At 41.4% G+C, this 17,913-nt stretch overlaps 1 protein-coding gene across 2 annotated transcripts in view; it reads left to right on the forward strand.

Annotated features, from left to right (window-relative positions):
* The window catches only part of LOC115201101 (zinc transporter ZIP11-like), a 166,193-nt gene that overhangs the window by 12,850 nt on the left and 135,430 nt on the right, over positions 1-17,913 (forward strand). Inside the window, exons 3-5 of one of the 2 annotated variants that reach the window (XM_029764390.1) lie at positions 291-415; positions 10,709-10,826; positions 14,804-14,842. In XM_029764390.1, the coding sequence (XP_029620250.1) occupies positions 10,719-10,826; positions 14,804-14,842 (147 nt within the window). In that variant the 5' untranslated portion in view covers positions 291-415; positions 10,709-10,718. Of the gene's footprint in view, positions 1-290; positions 416-9,955; positions 10,017-10,708; positions 10,827-14,803; positions 14,843-17,913 lie in introns of those variants that run through there. The other variant, XM_029764389.1, reaches the window with a different exon arrangement.

A 17,913-nucleotide genomic window follows, 5' to 3' on the forward strand; every position in this document is an offset into this window, starting at 1 on the left:
TGAAGCCCCTGTCGGTTTTTCAGGTTTGTTGTTTTTTGGTATTTGTCTTGTACTTTTCTCTCTGATTGGCTTTGTTCCATGGCAGTTAATTCATCACGGAGACAGCAAGAGAGAGAGAGAGAGAGAGAGAGAGAGAGAGAGAGAGAGAGAGAGAGAGAGAGAGAGAGAGAGTGTGAGAGAGTGACAGAGACAGAAAGAGAGAGAGGATGTGGCCCATTGTGGGTGGGGGGATGGCAGGCGGGTAGATAGAAGGCAGGATGAATGATTGCCTCTGTCCTGTTTCCCCTCAGACACGCATAGCTGGAATACCCCGGCAGCCCACCGACCCAGGAGCCGCCTAGCACAGAACAAACACATCAACACGTCCAGCACGTCATCAACACATCCAACACATCCAGGTGCCAAAGTGGTTCAGGCGAGTGGAACATTCAGTACCATCATAGTTACCAATCTGATCCACTATTCCCTGTATATGAGAATAATACAAATTCTCGGCTTTTCCTAAATGCTCACTTTCCATTCCCCACACCCATTAACTCCCAGTGCCTGGCATTTTACAGGCCTCTGTAAAGTGAGAAATGCCTTTGTAGTCTTACAGTCTGCACAAACTGTAAGAAACCATTCTCAGGGAAGCTCATCTGCATGCACGTTGTACTCAACAGGGTCTTGACCTGACTGCAGTTCGGTGTCGTAACCGACTTCATTGGGCAAATGCTCACCTTCCACGGCCACTGGCACGCTGGAGAAGTGAGCTCTTCACAGATGAAAACCAGTTTCAATTGGCGTCGTGTGGGCAAGCGGTTTGATGAAGTCTACGTTGTGAACAGAGTGCCCCATGGTGTCGGTGGGGTTATGGTAGGGGCAGGCATAAGCTATGGACAACAAACACAATTGCATTTTATTTATGGCAATTTGAATGCACAGAGATAGCATGATGAGATCCTGAGGCCCAGTGTTGTGCGATTCTCCATCCATCACCTCATGTTTAAGCATGATAATGCACGGCTATATGTCACAAGGATCTGTACACAATTCCTGGAAGGTGAAAATGTCCCAGTTCTTCCATGGCCTGCATACTGACCAGACATGTCACCCATTGAGCACGTTTGGGATACTCTGGATCGACGTGTACAACAGTGTGTTCCAGTTCCCGCCAATATCCAGCAACTTCGCCGAGCCATTGAAAAGGAGTGGGACAACATTCCACAGGCCACAATCAACAGCTTGATCAACTCTATGCGACGGATATGTGTCACATTGCATGAGGCAAATGGTGGTCACCAAATACTGACTGGTTTTCTGATCCACACCCCTAACTTTAAAAAAAGGTGTCTGTAACCAACAGATGCATATCTACATTTCTTTTCATGTGAAACCCATAGATTAGGGCCTAATTTATTTATTTCAATTGACTGATTTCTTTATATGAACTGTAACTCAGTAAAATCTTTGAAATTGTCGCATGTTGCCTTTATATTGTCATTTAATTATTAACCTTTTAACAATATAAATCAACATAAACAACAGCTTAATGTATTTGGATATTTTTATTATATTAAATGACCAAAAAATGCTTGTGTTACCTTTTGTCACTGATGTTACCTACAGTTGAAGTCGAAAGTTTACATACACCTTAGCCAAATACATTTAAACTCAGTTATTCACAATTCCTGACATTTAATCCCAGTAAAAATTCCCTGTCTTAGGTCAGTTAGGATCGACACTTTATTTTAAGATTGTGAAATGTCAGAATAATAGTAGAGAGAAGGATTTATTTCAGCTTTTATTTCTTTCATCACATTCCCAGTGGGTCAGAAGTTTACATACACTAAATTAGTATTCGGTAGCATTGCCTTTAAATTGTTTAACTTGGGTCAAACATTTCGGATAGCCATCCACAAGCTTCCCACAATAAGTTGGGTGAATTTTGGCCCATTCCTCCTGACAGAGCTGGTGTAACTGAGTCAGGGTTGTAGGCCTCCTTGCTCACACACGCTTTTTCAGTTCTTCTGACAAATTTTCTATAGGGTTGAGGTCAGGGCTTTGTGATGGCCACTCCAATACCTTGACTTTGTTGTCCTTAAGCCATTTTGCCACAACTTTGGAAGTATGCTTGGTGTCATTGTCCATTTGGAAGACCTATTTGCGACCAAGCTTTAACTTCCTGACTGTCTTGAGATGTTGCTTCAATATATCCACATAATTTTCCTGCCTCATGATGCCATCTATTTTGTGAAGTGGACCAGTCCCTCCTGCAGCAAAGCACCCCCACAACATGATGCTGCCACCCCCGTGCTTCACGGTTAGGATGGTGTTCTTCAGCTTGCAAGCCTCCGCCTTTTTCCTCCAAACATAACGATGGTCATTATGGCCAAACTGTTCTATTTTTGTTTCAAAAGACCAGAGGACATTTCTCCAAAAAGTACGATCTTTGTCCCCATGTGCCGTTGCAAACCGTAGTCTGGATTTTTTGGGGTGGTTTTGGAGCAGTGGCTTCTTCTTTGCTGAGCGCCCTTTCAGCTTCTGTCGATATAGGACTCGTTTTACTGTGGATATAGATACTTTTGTACCTGTTTCCTCCAGCATCTTCACAAGGTCCTTTGCTGTTGTTCTGGGATTGATTTGCACTTTTCCCACCAAAGTACGTTCATCTCTAGGAGACAGAACGCATCTCCTTCCTGAGTGGTATGATGTCTGCGTGGTCCCATGGTGTTTATACTTGCATAAAAAAATGACTTGTCGTGTACAAAGTAGATGTCCTAACCAACTTGCCAAAACTATAGTTTGTTAACAGGGCATTTGTGGAGTGGTTGAAAAACGAGTTTTAATGACTCCAAACTTCCAACTTCAACTGTAAATTTGACAATTCTATCACGGCACAAGGCGAGACAAAGGAGGCAGATGGTTGGAGTCTTACAATGTTTATTAATCCAAAAGGAGTAGGCAAGAGAATGGTCGTGGACAGGCAAAAGGTCAAAACCAGATCAGAGTCCAAGAGGAACAGAGTGGCAGACAGGCTCGTGGTCAAAGCAGGCAGAATGGTCAGGCAGGCAGGTACAGAGTCCAGAAACAGGCAAGGGTCAATACCGGGAGGACTAGAAAAAGGAGAATAGCAAAAAGCAGGAGAGCGGGAAAACCGCTGGTTGACTTGGAACATAGAAGACGAACTGGCACAGAGAGACAGGAAACACAGGGATAAATACACTGGGGAAAATAAGCGACACCTGGAGGGGGTGGAGACAATCACAGGGACAGGTGAAACAGATCAGGGCGTGACAAATTCAAGCTTTCCATAATGTAACTTGACTATTTAATTCACATAATAATAAAAGACAGAAAAGCTTCATGATAAAATTAGTTCGTTTTTGAATAGTAATAATTTACTTTCAACATAACAAATTTTTCTATAATATCACCAGTGACAGTAAGACCAGTGACAAGTAACACCAGTGACAGATCTTCCGACTACTTCATTTTGAAACCAGCAGGAACCGTTACACCAGTGACGGTAACACCAGTGCCAAATCTGCAGAAAATATAGAATATCTAAGATGGCGGCCACAGTAGCTCAAACCACACTTCTTAAATTATAAATAAATCACCTAATCATGTGATTTGGGCAATTGTTTTAATCAAATGTAATTTCCCCTTACTATGATCTTAAGGCTTTGCATGAAGTAACCAAATTAAATCATGAAATTGCTAACATACAGTGCCTTCGGAAAGTATTCACAACTCTTGACTTATTCCACATTTTGTTGTGTTACATTCTGAATTAAAAATTACAAAAATTATTTGTATCACCCATCTACAAACAAAGCCCATACTGACAAAGTGAAAACATGTTTTTAGAAATATTTGCAAATTTATTGAAAATTAAATACAGAAATATGTAATTTACATAAGTATTCACACCTCTGAGTCCATACATTGTAGAAGCACATATGGCAGCGATTACAGCTGTGAGTCTTTCTGGGTAAGTCTCTCAGAGCTTTCCACACCTAGATTGCGCAACGTTTGCCCATTGTTCTTTTCAAAATTCTTCAAGCTCTGTCAAATTCGTTGTTGATCATGGCTTGACAACCATTTTCAGGTCTTGCCAAAGATTTTCAAGCAGATGTAAGTAAAAACTAACTTTGCCACTCAGGAACATTCACTGTCTTCTTGGTAAGCAAGTCCAGTGTAGATTTGGCCTTGTGTTTTAGGTTATTGTCCTGCTGAAAGTAAATGAATCTCCAAGTGTCTGGTGGAAAGCAGACTGAACCAGGTTTACCTCTAGGATTTTGCCTGTGCTTAGCTCCATTCCATTTATTTTATCCTGAAAAACTCCCCACTCCTTAAAATGTTTTAATATGAACTAACTAGTGTAAACAATTAACAGGGGATAGTTGTCCCTCAATTTCATGACACAGGTGTTACCCCATTATAAAAAAAAACATTAAAAAATTCTACATCCTTAACAACTTATTACTGTGTCAAAGATTTGTTGGCGGCGGGGCTGTTTTGAATAGCACATGGTGAAGTTATTAATTACACTTTGGATGGTGTATCAATACACCCAGTCACTACAACAATACAAGCGTCCTTCCTAACTCAGTTGCCGGAGAGGAAGGAAACCGCTCAGGGATTTCACCATGAGTCCAAAGGTGACAGTTTAAACAGTTACAGAGTTTAACCGCTGTGATAGAAGAAAACTGAGGATGGATCAACAACATTGTAGTTACTCCACAATACTAACCTAATTGACAGACTGAAAAGAAGGACGCCTGTACGTAAATAAAAATATTCCAAAACATGCATCCTGTTTGCAACAAGGCACTAAGTTAATACTGCAAAAAATGCAGCAAAGCAATTAACCTTTTGTCCTGAATACAAAGTGTTATGTTTAGGGCAAATCCAAATCCAATGTTTTCAAGCATAGTGGTAGTTACATCATGCATCAGGTTATGAGTATGCTTGTAATCGTTAAGGAAAATGTTTTAATATATTTTTTCATTTTTTATTGTTATGTTTAGCCCCCAAAATATATTTAAAAGTATGTATTAAGGTGTCTGTATTAGAATGCACATGTCAAAACGAATGTGGATGATTCAACAAATTAATTTCTATAGCGTCCAAAATATTTTTTGACAATGGAGGAGGAGTACCAAGATGGCTGCACGTTGGCTTCAATATAGTGCCCCTGTCAGTCATCCAGGGTTTATAGACATCATTGGTTTAAACACTGGACTTCTGGCCTTGTTACCCTCTAAAAGCTAAATTCTATTTTGAACTAACTATTAAAGTATGTGTAGAATTTACCATATATAGTCAAAAGTAATTGTCTGCAGTTTTCAGAAGGTGAATAGCTCATTGTGGCAGTCTTAAATGGCCAAATATGACTAAATTCTGATGTAAAGCAAAGTAAAAGAAAACGGTTTAAATCATTGACTTTTAAAGGTCGTATCACTCAACCATAGAGACTTAACAAAGATATCCCCATGTACACTCGAGCCATATCTTTCTTGTGCCTTTTACAGCTTGTTTCTAGCCTAAAGAGTTGCAAAGTTATGGATCCTTCACATTTATATAATAGAAACTGTGGCAAAGCAGTGCCCGTCTGGCGGAGGAAAAGTGCACTGTCTACCGGAGTCTTTGCTAGCAAGCACACAGTGTTCTTCGCTCCAAACTTACGAACACCTGCCCTCGCCGTCGTTAACAGAACTACAGGAAAGCAGTGCCCGACAGGCGGGGGCAAAAGGACACTGCCCTCTGGTGTCCTAGCTAGCTGCCGGTGTCTCCCCCGCCTCCTGCCTTCTGTGTACCGGAGTCCTAGCTAGCTAACAACCCAGCAACAACAGATAATTAGCTAGATAAGTCTAGCAGGTTAGCCTTTTTATTGGTTAGCAGATGTTAATGCGAGTGTAGCGAAATGCTTGTGCTTCTAGTTCCAACAGTGCAGTAATATCTAACAAGTAACCTAACAATTCCCCAACAACTACCTAATACACACAAATCTAACAAGTAATCCAACAATTCCCCAGCAACTACACACGAATACACGAATACACGTATTCGAATACACGAATACACACGAATCTAAAGGGGTGAATGAGAATATGTACATATAAGTATATGGATGAGCGATGGCCGAGCGGCATAGGCAAGGTGCAGTAGATGGTATAAAATACAGGATGTACATGTGATATGAATAATGTAAGATATGTAAACTTATTAAAAAAGTGGCATTGTTTAAAGTGATGAGTGATCCATTTATTAAAGTGTCACTGAGTTAGTGATTGCTATTCTGCCACTGAACAAGGCAGTTAACCCACTGTTCCTAGGCCGTCATTGAAAATAAGAATTTGTTCTTAACTGACTTGCCTAGTTAAAAAAAGGTAAAATTAAAAAAATATATATATACACTGCTCAAAAAAATAAAGGGAACACTTAAACAACACAATGTAACTCCAAGTCAATCACACTTCTGTGAAATCAAACTGTCCACTTAGGAAGCAACACTGATTGACAACAAATTTCACATGCTGTTGTGCAAATGGAATAGACAACAGGTGGAAATTATAGGCAATTAGCAAGACACCCCCAATAAAGGAGTGGTTCTGCAGGTGGGGACCACAGACCACTTCTCAGTTCCTATGCTTCCTGGCTGATGTTTTGGTCACTTTTGAATGCTGGCGGTGCTTTCACTCTAGTGGTAGCATGAGACGGAGTCTACAACCCACACAAGTGGCTCAGGTAGTGCAGCTCATCCAGGATGGCACATCAATGCGAGCTGTGGCAAGAAGGTTTGCTGTGTCTGTCAGCGTAGTGTCCAGAGCATGGAGGCGCTACCAGGAGACAGGCCAGTACATCAGGAGACGTGGAGGAGGCCGTAGGAGGGCAACAACCCAGCAGCAGGACCGCTACCTCCGCCTTTGTGCAAGGAGGAGCAGGAGAAGCACTGCAAGAGCACAGCAAAATGACCTCCAGCAGGCCAGAAATGTGCATGTGTCTGCTCAAACGGTCAGAAACAGACTCCATGAGGGTGGTATGAGGGCCCAACGTCCACAGGTGGGGGTTGTGCTTACAGCCCAACACCGTGCAGGACGTTTGGCATTTGCCAGAGAACACCAAGATTGACAAATTCGCCACTGGCGCCCTGTGCTCTTCACAGATGAAAGCAGGTTCACACAGACGTGACAGTGTCTGGAGACACCGTGGAGAACATTCTGCTGCCTGCAACATCTTCCAGCATGACCGGTTTGGCGGTGGGGGGCCGCACAGCCCTCCATGTGCTTGCCAGAGGTAGCCTGACTGCCATTAGGTACCGAGATGAGATCCTCAGACCCCTTGTGAGACCATATGCTGGTGCGGTTGGCCCTGGGTTCCTCCTAATGCAAGACAATGCTAGATCTCATGTGGCTGGAGTGTGTCAGCAGTTCCTGCAAGAGGAAGGCATTGATACTATGGACTGGCCCGCCCGTTCCCCAGACCTGAATCCAATTGAGCACATCTGGGACATCATGTCTCGCTCCATCCACCAACGTCACGTTGCACCACAGACTGTCCAGGAGTTGGCGGATGCTTTAGTCCAGGTCTGGGAGGAGATCCCTCAGGAGACCATCCGCCACCTCATCAGGAGCATGCCCAGGCGTTGTAGGGAGGTCATACAGGCACGTGGAGGCCACACACACTACTGAGCCTCATTTTGACTTGTTTTAAGGACATTACATCAAAGTTGGATCAGCCTGTAGTGTGGTTTTCCACTTTAATTTTGAGTGTGACTCCAAATCCAGACCTCCATGGGTTGATAAATTGGATTTCCATTGATTATTTTTGTGTGATTTTGTTGTCAGCACATTCAACTATGTAAAGAAAAAAGTATTTAATAAGATTATTTCTTTCATTCAGATCTAGGATGTGTTGTTTAAGTGTTCCCTTAATTTTTTTGAGCAGTATACATTTAACAGTCTGATGGCCTTGAGATTGAAAAACAGCTTCTATCTCTCGGTCCCAGCTTTGATGCACCTGTACTGACCTCACCTTCTGGATGATCGTGGTTTGAACAGGCAGTGAGTGGCTTTGGTGGTTGTTGTCCTTGATGATCTTTTTGGCCTTCCTGTGACATCGGGTGCCGTAGGTGTCATGGAGGGCAGGTAGTTTGCCCCCGGTGATGCGTTGTGCAGACCGCACCACCCTTGTGGTTGAGGGCAGTGCTGTTGCCATACCAGGCTGTGATACAGCCCGACAGGATGCTCTCGATTGTACATCTGTAAAAGTTTGTCAGGGTTTTGGGTGACAGACCAAATTTCTTCAGCCTCCTGAGGTTGAAGAGGCGCTGTTGCTCCTTCTTCACCACACTGTCTGTGTGGGTGGACCATTTCAGTTTGTCTGTGATGTGTACTCCCAGGAACTTAGAACTTTCCACCTTCTCCACTGTTGTCCCTTCGATGTGGTTAGAGGGGTGCACCCTCTGCTGTTTCTCCTTTGTTTTGTTGACGTTGAGTGAGAGGTTGTTTTCTTGAAATCACACTCTGAGTGCCCACACCTCCTCCCTGTAGGCTGTCTCGTTGTTGTTGGTGATCAAGCCCACTACTGTTGTGTCGTCTGCAAACTTGATGATTGAGTTGGAGGCGTGCATGGCCACGCAGTCGTGGGTGAACAGGAAGTACAGGAGAGGGCTGAGCACACACCCTTGTGGGGCCCCAGTGTCAGCGAAGTGTAGATGTTGTTTCCTACCTTCACCACCTGGGTGCGGCCTGTCAGAAAGTCCAGGACCCAGTTTCACAGGGATGGGTTGAGACCCAGGGCCTGCAGTTTGATGATGAGCTTGGAGGGTACTATGGTGTTGAATGCTGAGCTGTAGTCAATGAACAGCATTCTTACATAGGTATTCTTTTTGTCCAGATGGGATAGGGCGATTGCGTCATCTGTGGACTTGTTGAGGCGGTATGCAAACTGAAGTGAGTCTAGTAAGGTGGCGGTGATATGATCCTTGACTAGCCTCTCAAAGCACTTTATGATGACAAAAGTGAGTGCTACGGGGCGGTAGTCATTTTGTTCAGTTATCTTTGCCTTCTTGGGTACAGGAACAATGGTAGCCATCTTGAAGCATGTGGGGACAACAGACTGGGATAGGGACTGATTATATGTCTGTAAACATACCAGCCAGCTGGTATGCGCATGCTCTGAGGACGCGGCTAGGGATGCCGTCTGGGCCAGCAGCCTTGCGAGGGTTAACAAATTTAAACGTTTTACTCATGTCAGCCACTGAGAAGGAGAGGGTGGGGGCGCAGTCTTTGTTAGCGATCTGCGACGGTGGCACTGTATTATCCTCAAAGCGTGCAAAGAAGGTGTTTCGTTTGCCACGATGCGTGACGTTGGTATCCGTGACGTCGCTGTTTTTGTTTTTGTAGTCCGTGATTTGCTGTAGACCCTGCCACATACGTCTCGTGTCTGATATAGCCCATTTTGACTTTGTGGCTGTGTTTACTAGTAGAAACCCTACCTCAGTGGTTCATGTATATGCAGGAACACCAGAGGAGGCTGTGGGAGGAGCTATAGGAGGACGGGCTCATTGTAATGGCTGGAATGGAATTAATTGAACAGTATCAAACATATAGAAACTACATGTTTGACTCCCTTCCATTTTAACATTCCAGCCATTACAATGAGCCCGTTTTCCTATAGCTCCTCCCATCAGCCTCCACTGAGGGATACCCACATGTAGGAACGGCCCGAATTGCGGGCGCAGTTACACCCTTGTAGTATATGTTCAGTTTGAAGTTTGAATTGTCCACATACATATTTTTTACTCGATAGCTACATTTCTAAATTCAAGAAGGCCTATGTTAAAAGTTAGTGAAGGCGGTCTGTGGCTTTGTGAATGAAGGCTCATTGTCCTATCACATTCCAATTAACGCCTCCAACCTGGACTAGCCAATGGCATCTTGCGAGGGGCGGTGCTCAACCTGTCACAGACATGCGTACAGGGAAGTAAGAAGTAAATAGATTAGACTTTCGGTGCTGGAGTGACAGTAAGTAATTTACCTTTTTCAATTACTTGAAACCAAATTAGAATACATTATTCTGGACCCGGATAGCGCATGTATTTTAGCAATGCCGTAAAGCACGTGTTACGTTCTTACAAAACCAGCGAACAAAAGCAAAGTTGTCTCAGCATCATCGAAACAGACATTGACTTGGTGTTGTTTGACTGTGAACTTACAGTATACAGCACGTATTCTAACTCATTGGACAATACTAGCTAGCTTGCTCCATGTAAATAGCTACATGGGAACGCACATACTAAATATTTAATCACATTCCTCATGACATTTCTGAAACTTTGCTAGCTAACGTTAGCTAACTAGCAACGCACATTGATTTCAGAGACAGTTATTTTGGACACAAAGAAAGATGGAACAATTCAATGAAAGAGAATAGCAAATTGTCCCTTCTTGCCTGCCAAGCAAGTTCATTTAGCTAGATAACTAAACTTGTAGGTTGGGCAGTCATTCGCAAACATGCCATCCTGTCAAGTTCCTGATCCAAGAGGATTTGGCACACACCCCTTTGTTCTACATAGATCTGAGTTATTTGAAGCGTTCATGTTACTGGAATTGTCTTACAATGTACCTTACACTCTGAGTCATAAACACAACCTAAAAGTAACCTGTGCTTCTCTTCTCTCCTCACCCCTCTACTGTGTGTATCTCTCTGTCCCCAGGATTGGCACCATGCTTCCAGGCTACAGTCCTGTGACCCAGGCCCTGCTGGGGACTCTGTTCACCTGGGGCCTGACTGCTGCTGGGGCTGCCCTGGTCTTCATCTTTTCCAGCCGACAGGTGAGGAACTGGCACGACATTTCTGTGTGGTGCTGCAGTATGATGTTTTATTGTGACAATTGCCAATTCACACAAATATAGTTTGTTATTCCTGGCGTGTACTGCAATGTATCCCTTTGTTTCACTAAAGCAATTGCAGTATATTTGAATGGTTTCAGCACTTCCATAGAAATCAGGGGTTGGAACCAAAATCATTTTCCAATTGTTTCGTTCTAAACAGAACCGTTATGTTTTCTGTTCCTTTCTGAACAGCAAAATAAAGTTCTGAACCGGTTTGAACCCCCCAAAAGTACCGGTTTATATCGTTCCTTTCATTTCCTATTTAAAAATTGGATTACATTTAGCAAGACATGAAATTACTTCACCAATCAGTGCGGATAGAGCAGCTTGCTATGGAGAAGGTAAGCTATTTTTTGCCATAACGGCATGGTTTAATCATAATGAAAGACAAACACACACTGCACTGTGCTGCCAGTCACTATGGACAGATAAGTGTAGAGCGTGAGATGCGACTGAAATTTTGCAGGTGGAGGAGGAGGCTTGGCTTCACGCACTGGGCATCTTGTTATGACATGCATTTTCTGAATTAGGCCCACAGAATTATACCTACGGAGAGTGGCTTCTATGGAAGAACTTTGAATGTCTTGATTTTCTGAGAGTTGGTTTAACATCGGACCAGAGCTAACGTTACTACCTAGCTAACAAGCTTGTGTGTGCAGAGCTGCAGTAGAATTAAAAACCTGTCTTACCTTTTTGTAGTTAATAAATCCAATGTGAAACGTGATAACTATATGATCCTTAACTAGCATTGAAAAAGTTAATCCATTCTTCTATAATTAAAAATCTTTCTCCCTAATTTCTGAATCACGCTTGTAACGTCGTCAGTATGCTACAGTAACCTATGCTTTGGAGAGGGAGGGGCAGGTAGCCTACACTGGCAAAGATTTCCAGCTGGCAGGCAGACACTGGAATAAGTTTCTGAGTGACAGAATGAGGGCTTTGTATAGGGGCTTTGTTGCGATTTTTATTGGACTGGGAAAAAATGACCGGAATGTAAAATAACGTTAATAACAGGTTCCCATGCTTTTAACGCTTTAATGTGTACGATCACATAGAGTGCATTCGGAAAGTATTCAGACCCCTTCCCTTTTTCCACATTTTGTTACATTACAGCCTTATTCTAAGATTGATACAATTATTTTAAGGTACACACTACCTAGGGGTGGGCGGTATACCGGTATGAACGTGAATACTGGTATGATGTTATGGCTAAATCCATATCATGGCACATCATACTAAATTAATAAATGTATGAAATAAGGCGTTTTTGTTTTCAAAATTTCAGTTGAGTGATACAGCTTAGTGGGCTAGTTTGTTTATCTTTTACTAAAAACAGCCATTTTTAGAAAATAAAAAACTAGAAGCATGGATGTTACACGCAATCTGCCTGCCAATCGAAGTCAACAAACAAGCATGCGCAACTGCAGAGCAAGCAAACATTTAGTGAAGTAAACTCCTTTTGTTAGCAAAAGTTGCCCGAAAATCAAGCACAAAAATGTAAGCAAGCATTGAGGATGACTGAAGACAAGGAAAATGACGCTATTGAGGTTGATTTGCAGGATAAAGAAGAATTGGTTTGAAAAAAGGGAGGATGAGATAACATGTGCAATTATGTATCACATACCGAAAGACATGGAACCAATTCAAACTGTGGAGAAAGACGGTTTCAGGAAGTTGACTCGAACTCTAGACCCAAGATACGAGATCCCGAGCCGTAAATACTTCAGCAAAACATGTTTGCCAGAACTCAGAATGTCGGGACAGAAAAGAGATGCGTGTCAGTTAAGCTAACAGCAGCTAAATTCTTTATGATGTAGCCATGTTTGTTTATGTTTGACAAGCGAAAATTCCCTAATCTCACAATGCCATTCACTGAAGACGCAAAGGAACAAAGTCAAAGATGGCTGTGCCCATTGCCCGGAAAATATTAACTTAGTTTGGCCACTTTTCAGCATATTACAAATCTTCTATGTACTTGTTACAGTTTATACAAGAACTGCAGCACATGACTTGACAAGTCGTTTACAGTTTTTGACAAATCACAAAGCAAGATCATCACCCCAAATACAAGCCTACTGCCTAGCCTAACTGTAGCGCAAAAGCTAAACAGGGTTGCCAGATATTGAAAAAACATTTTAGGGGGGTTTGTGGGGGGTTCAATTCATTTGTGGGTGATTTCAAGTCCATGGGGGGGGGGGGGGGGGGGGGGAAGAAATGGTGCAGGTAATGTTGTTCTTCACATTACCGTTTCTGGTAAACACACACTATATCAAATATAATCAAAGTTTATTTGTCACATGCACAGGATACAGAAGGTGTTATGGTACAGTGAAATGGTTACTTGCATTGTGGAGTCTTTTGTTTAGACATGTAGCTAGCTAGCTAAACAATTAACCATAATCCCAACTCATAACATTACTACCCTGCATGAATCTACAGGTAGCTAAAGCTAACCAACTAGCTAGGTTCAATGTTAGCTTATTAACAAACATTAGGCTATAAATAGCAATACAAATGGCTCTGAGATACGAATAGTATTAGTACACAAGGTCATACATGTAACGTTAGCTAGCGAGCCAGCCAGCTAACGTTAGCTAGCTAGCTAACAGTATGCTTTAACTTGCAATGAAAACAACTTTCTGACATAATTAGAAATGCATAATATCTGAATGTAGCTAGCTAGACTCTCTTACCTGTATACATGGATGAACGCTTCTCCCTCTGTCACAGATGCGATGGTTGCCCTTAGTTTGAAGATGTACTCCGTAGACAGGTGTTTTATACAACAGCCTTCTGTGTTCCCTTTTCGACTGTCCGCATTTGAAATAAAACGGCTGAATTCTCTCCATCTCCTTAGCTTTCATACTCTGCTTCCACCAGGCATTCCACTGATTTCAAAACTCGGTCCTCCAGTAAGTGAGAGACAACTTTTGAAGTTCTTTGTGATATGTTTAAAAAAGAAAAGCAGCTTTAGAAAGGATTACCTACACATGCTAAGCAGCACATTATAGACAGAAAACAATGTATGTTCAAGTGCCTCTCCTGTGAAGTATTGGCGCGCAACATACAGCTACTTTCCTGAAACGAGTCACAATGTTCCGCAAAAGTGAAATGGGCTACTTCTATGTGAATTAATGGAGAGGCGGAACACACCTCAATTCAAATTGTTGTATGAAAATATAAATGGTTAGAAATAATTTTAAATTGACAAGTTTGAGAGCGCTCGATTTAATCACATTACCTGCACCAAAGTCAAATTAGGATATAATGTTAGGTCAATGAGACAGTGTCCAAGTTAAAAAATGATCCGGTAGAATGCCCTGCTTATATTTCATCACACTCATAAACGTAATATATTTACTATAATTAGCTCACCATTAAATTGTAAATAACGATCTGGTTTTAGGTTTATTTTCCTGTAATAATGAATACAAAATAACTAAAGTTAAGACGTCAGCGATATGATATGGTGATTTTTTTGAGCCTGTAATCAAACCCACAAATGCTGATGCTCCAGATACTCAACTAGTCTAAATGTACAAGTTGAACATAGCCTATCGATAATTAGCAAGCAGTGTGCCTTGGTTTGAGAGCAGCGCGGGTTAACTGTCCTGTTGTGTAACAATCACATTTTGGAACAGTGACTCATGCTGGGGTGACCGTGGAATTCACGCGTGAAAAGATTAAAATAACGATTCTGTTTATGAACAGTATAGATTACTTTTGTTCCCGGTTCTGATTATGTTTCTCGAATAATTTCGTTTTGGGTTCTGTTTCCTGAACCCGTTCCAACCCCTGATAGAAATTGATTGATAGTTCAACAATATCTTGGAGAACGTGCCTTACTCGTCCACTTAACACCACAATGGCTTGTTGATGCCCTTGGTTTGATTTTACTTCTCCTCTCCCCCCCTTAGAAGCGGATCTTGGATGGAAGTCTGGGCTTTGCTGCTGGGGTAAGAAAATATGCTTTTGAACCAGTCACACACACACAAATGCCAATACAATCCTACAGTTCGGCAGGACGAGAGCTGTGTCTCTCACTCACACACACCTGTCCACCCACCTTTACCCAACCCAGGATTGCCCTGCTATCTAATATGTGAATACAAGCAGATGTCAGATGTGACAGTCTTTTCAGTTGTTGTGGTGGACTCAAAGTCAAAGGATGAGTAAGACTTTTCCAAAGTATTCCCTACTGTCTCATAAGAAGAAGTGTAACTTTCTGGGAAGTTTGTCAGAAGCATTGCTGCCTTCCTGACAGTTATTATATAATTCTCGATCTTAATAATACATCTGAGTAAGGCTATACATCCCACTGTCTCCTAGAATGAAAGAAGATATAATAAGATATAATAAGATGAATAAGGTATTATTGCTCACCTCAACAAACGATAATAGAAGACTCACCTTAGTATAGGGTTGTCCCCGACTTAGGAAAATGTTGGTCAACCAATATTTCTGTTCTGTTGACGAATCATGTATTTCTTTATATATAGACACATCCTATGGGTTTTAGTCAAATCTTCTATATGCGCTGAGCTTGTCTGATGCTTTAAGCGAACTGTTTGATGAAATAATTAAGACGCACAAATGTCTAGAGTCTGACCGCAATTTATTTGCTTGTGCCAGGACTGACTTGCTGTCTGTGTAAAAACAAAAAGACAGCAAGTGACTGACTAGCACCCATTATCTCTCTCACCTCCCTGCTTCAGCAATGACCACAGAACATCAACAGTGTGTATCGAGCTGTCCGTATTGCTGAGGGTGCAACAAAATTTCAGTCAAAGTTATGTTTAGGAAAAGCATTACAAATCATGAATGACTCATATGCTGTGTGATGACGTGAACAAATAAATGATTGATTGATACTGTAGCCTATATAAGTATAGAAATATAGGCCTAAGTAAGTAACAGTGTTAAAACTAAACAGGATATAATACAAAAAACGAGTGTTCTGTAGTAGGCAGCGCCATTAGTAAGTAAGTAAACTGTGATTGGACCAAAGTGTTAATCAATGTGATTTTTCCATAAATACACAAGTATTTACCTCTTCATGCTAACTTTCTATTGCAATTGATTGTGGTAAGTTAATTTATATGTTTTGATATGCAAATGCCAAGTATGTCTACTTCACCATCCACCCATTTTATTGGTAAACTACAAGGTAGTGTAAACACTGTCTTTTAATGATCCAAAACATATGGTACACTTTTCATAACTAGCTAAGTCAGTTAAGAACAAATTCTTATTAACAATGACGGCCTAGGAACAGTGGGTTAACTGCTTTGTTCAGGGGCAAAACGATAGATTTTTACCTTGTCTCCTTGGGGATTCGATCTAGCAACCTTTTGGTTACTGGCCCAACGCTCTAACCACTAGGCTACCTGCCGCCCCTGCAATGGAAGAGACTGAAAAGAAAACATATGCGTAAAATATTTAGCTTCCTCTTTCAAAATATAATTTGGTGAATCATAGATGACTCCATCATGTGTAACGAGTTTATGTAAATCATTTTTTGGTAGCATTTCTATGTTGAAGATTAAAGGAAAATTTTGTGCATTTTTCCCAATTTTCCATCCAATTCACTTTATTTTTGTAATACATTACACTTGATGGTTCTTGGATAAGTACCTCAAATAATTTTTGTTTTTCCTCTAACTTATTTTATGCCTCTATAGTACAGTTAAGTGATAATGCCCTCGAAGCCGGTGTTTGTTGGTTATATTGGCATGGGTGTTGTTAGGCCCAAGACGAAGTCGAGGTTCGGCAAATTGTGCCAATATATCCAACAAACACCGGCTTCGAGGGCATTATCACTTTTATACAACGGGTTACCAACATATTCAAATAATGATCGACCTTTTTTCATTAAAACCTTATTTTGATAAATGTATTCATACTATTTCATCCTTCCACAAGATTCAGTCCCGACACAAATCTAGTGTTGCTAGAGACGCGACCCAGTCGTTCGTTCTTTTTGTTCTGTATCTATGGACGTGACCCAGTCGTTCGTTCTTTTTGTTCTGTATCTACAGTGGTTGCTCCACTAAAAGATTTGCAATTATGCTGCGGGATTTAGACATAATTTGTGGTTTAGTACGGCACCCTGCGTCACCACTTCATTGCTCCAGACCAGCGCAAGGGGGAGTTAGAGCACTGATTATGCTTTTGGGTCCTATTGTGTCTCTAAATGACAATGAATGGGTGACATAAACCTAAATAGAAACTGATAATTGTGCACGACTTCAGTATTACTTTCTCAAACTGTTGTTACACTAAGGTTTTTATTATTTTATTTTGTGAGGATTATTTTGCTCTTATACAGCGCCTAAGTGGCACAACGGTCTAAGACACTGCATAGCAATGCAAGATGTGTTGCTACAGATGGTGGTTCAATACCCATGCCGGCCTCGACTGGGAGACCACTGAGATGATTGCAGGTTTTTGGTTTCTCTCCCTCTAAAAACGGAAATAAATCATTCTAAAAAACAAACTGGCTTTATTTCCAAATTAGTAAAATTGTCTCACCCCATGTTCAAGAATGGCCTTTTTCCTCGCACATTTTACGTTATTTGAAAACGAAATAATCTCCAAATATAGTTATTTTTTTAATCAAAGCGATTATTATTCATTTAGAATTATATAAAAGCATGGGGACTGGTCTTGATACAGTTGAAGTCAGAAGTTTACATACACCTTAGCCAAATATATTTAAACTCAGTTTTTCACAATTCCTGACATTTAATCATAGTAACAATTCCCTGTCTTTGGTCAGTTAGGATCACCACTTTATTTTAAGAATGTGAAATGTCAGAATAATAGAAAAGAGAGGTGATTTATTTCAGCTTTTATTTCTTTCATCACATTCCCAGTGGGTCAGAAGTTTACATACACTCAATTAGTATTTGGTAGCATTGCCTTTAAATTGTTTAACTTGGGTCAAACGTTTCAGGTAGAGTTCCACAAGCTTCCCACAATAATTTGGGTGAATTTTGGCCCATTCCTCCCGATAGAGCTGGTGTAA

Source organism: Salmo trutta, chromosome 10 (assembly GCF_901001165.1).
Source record: "Salmo trutta chromosome 10, fSalTru1.1, whole genome shotgun sequence".
In the NCBI taxonomy this organism is placed as follows: Eukaryota; Metazoa; Chordata; class Actinopteri; order Salmoniformes; family Salmonidae; genus Salmo; species Salmo trutta.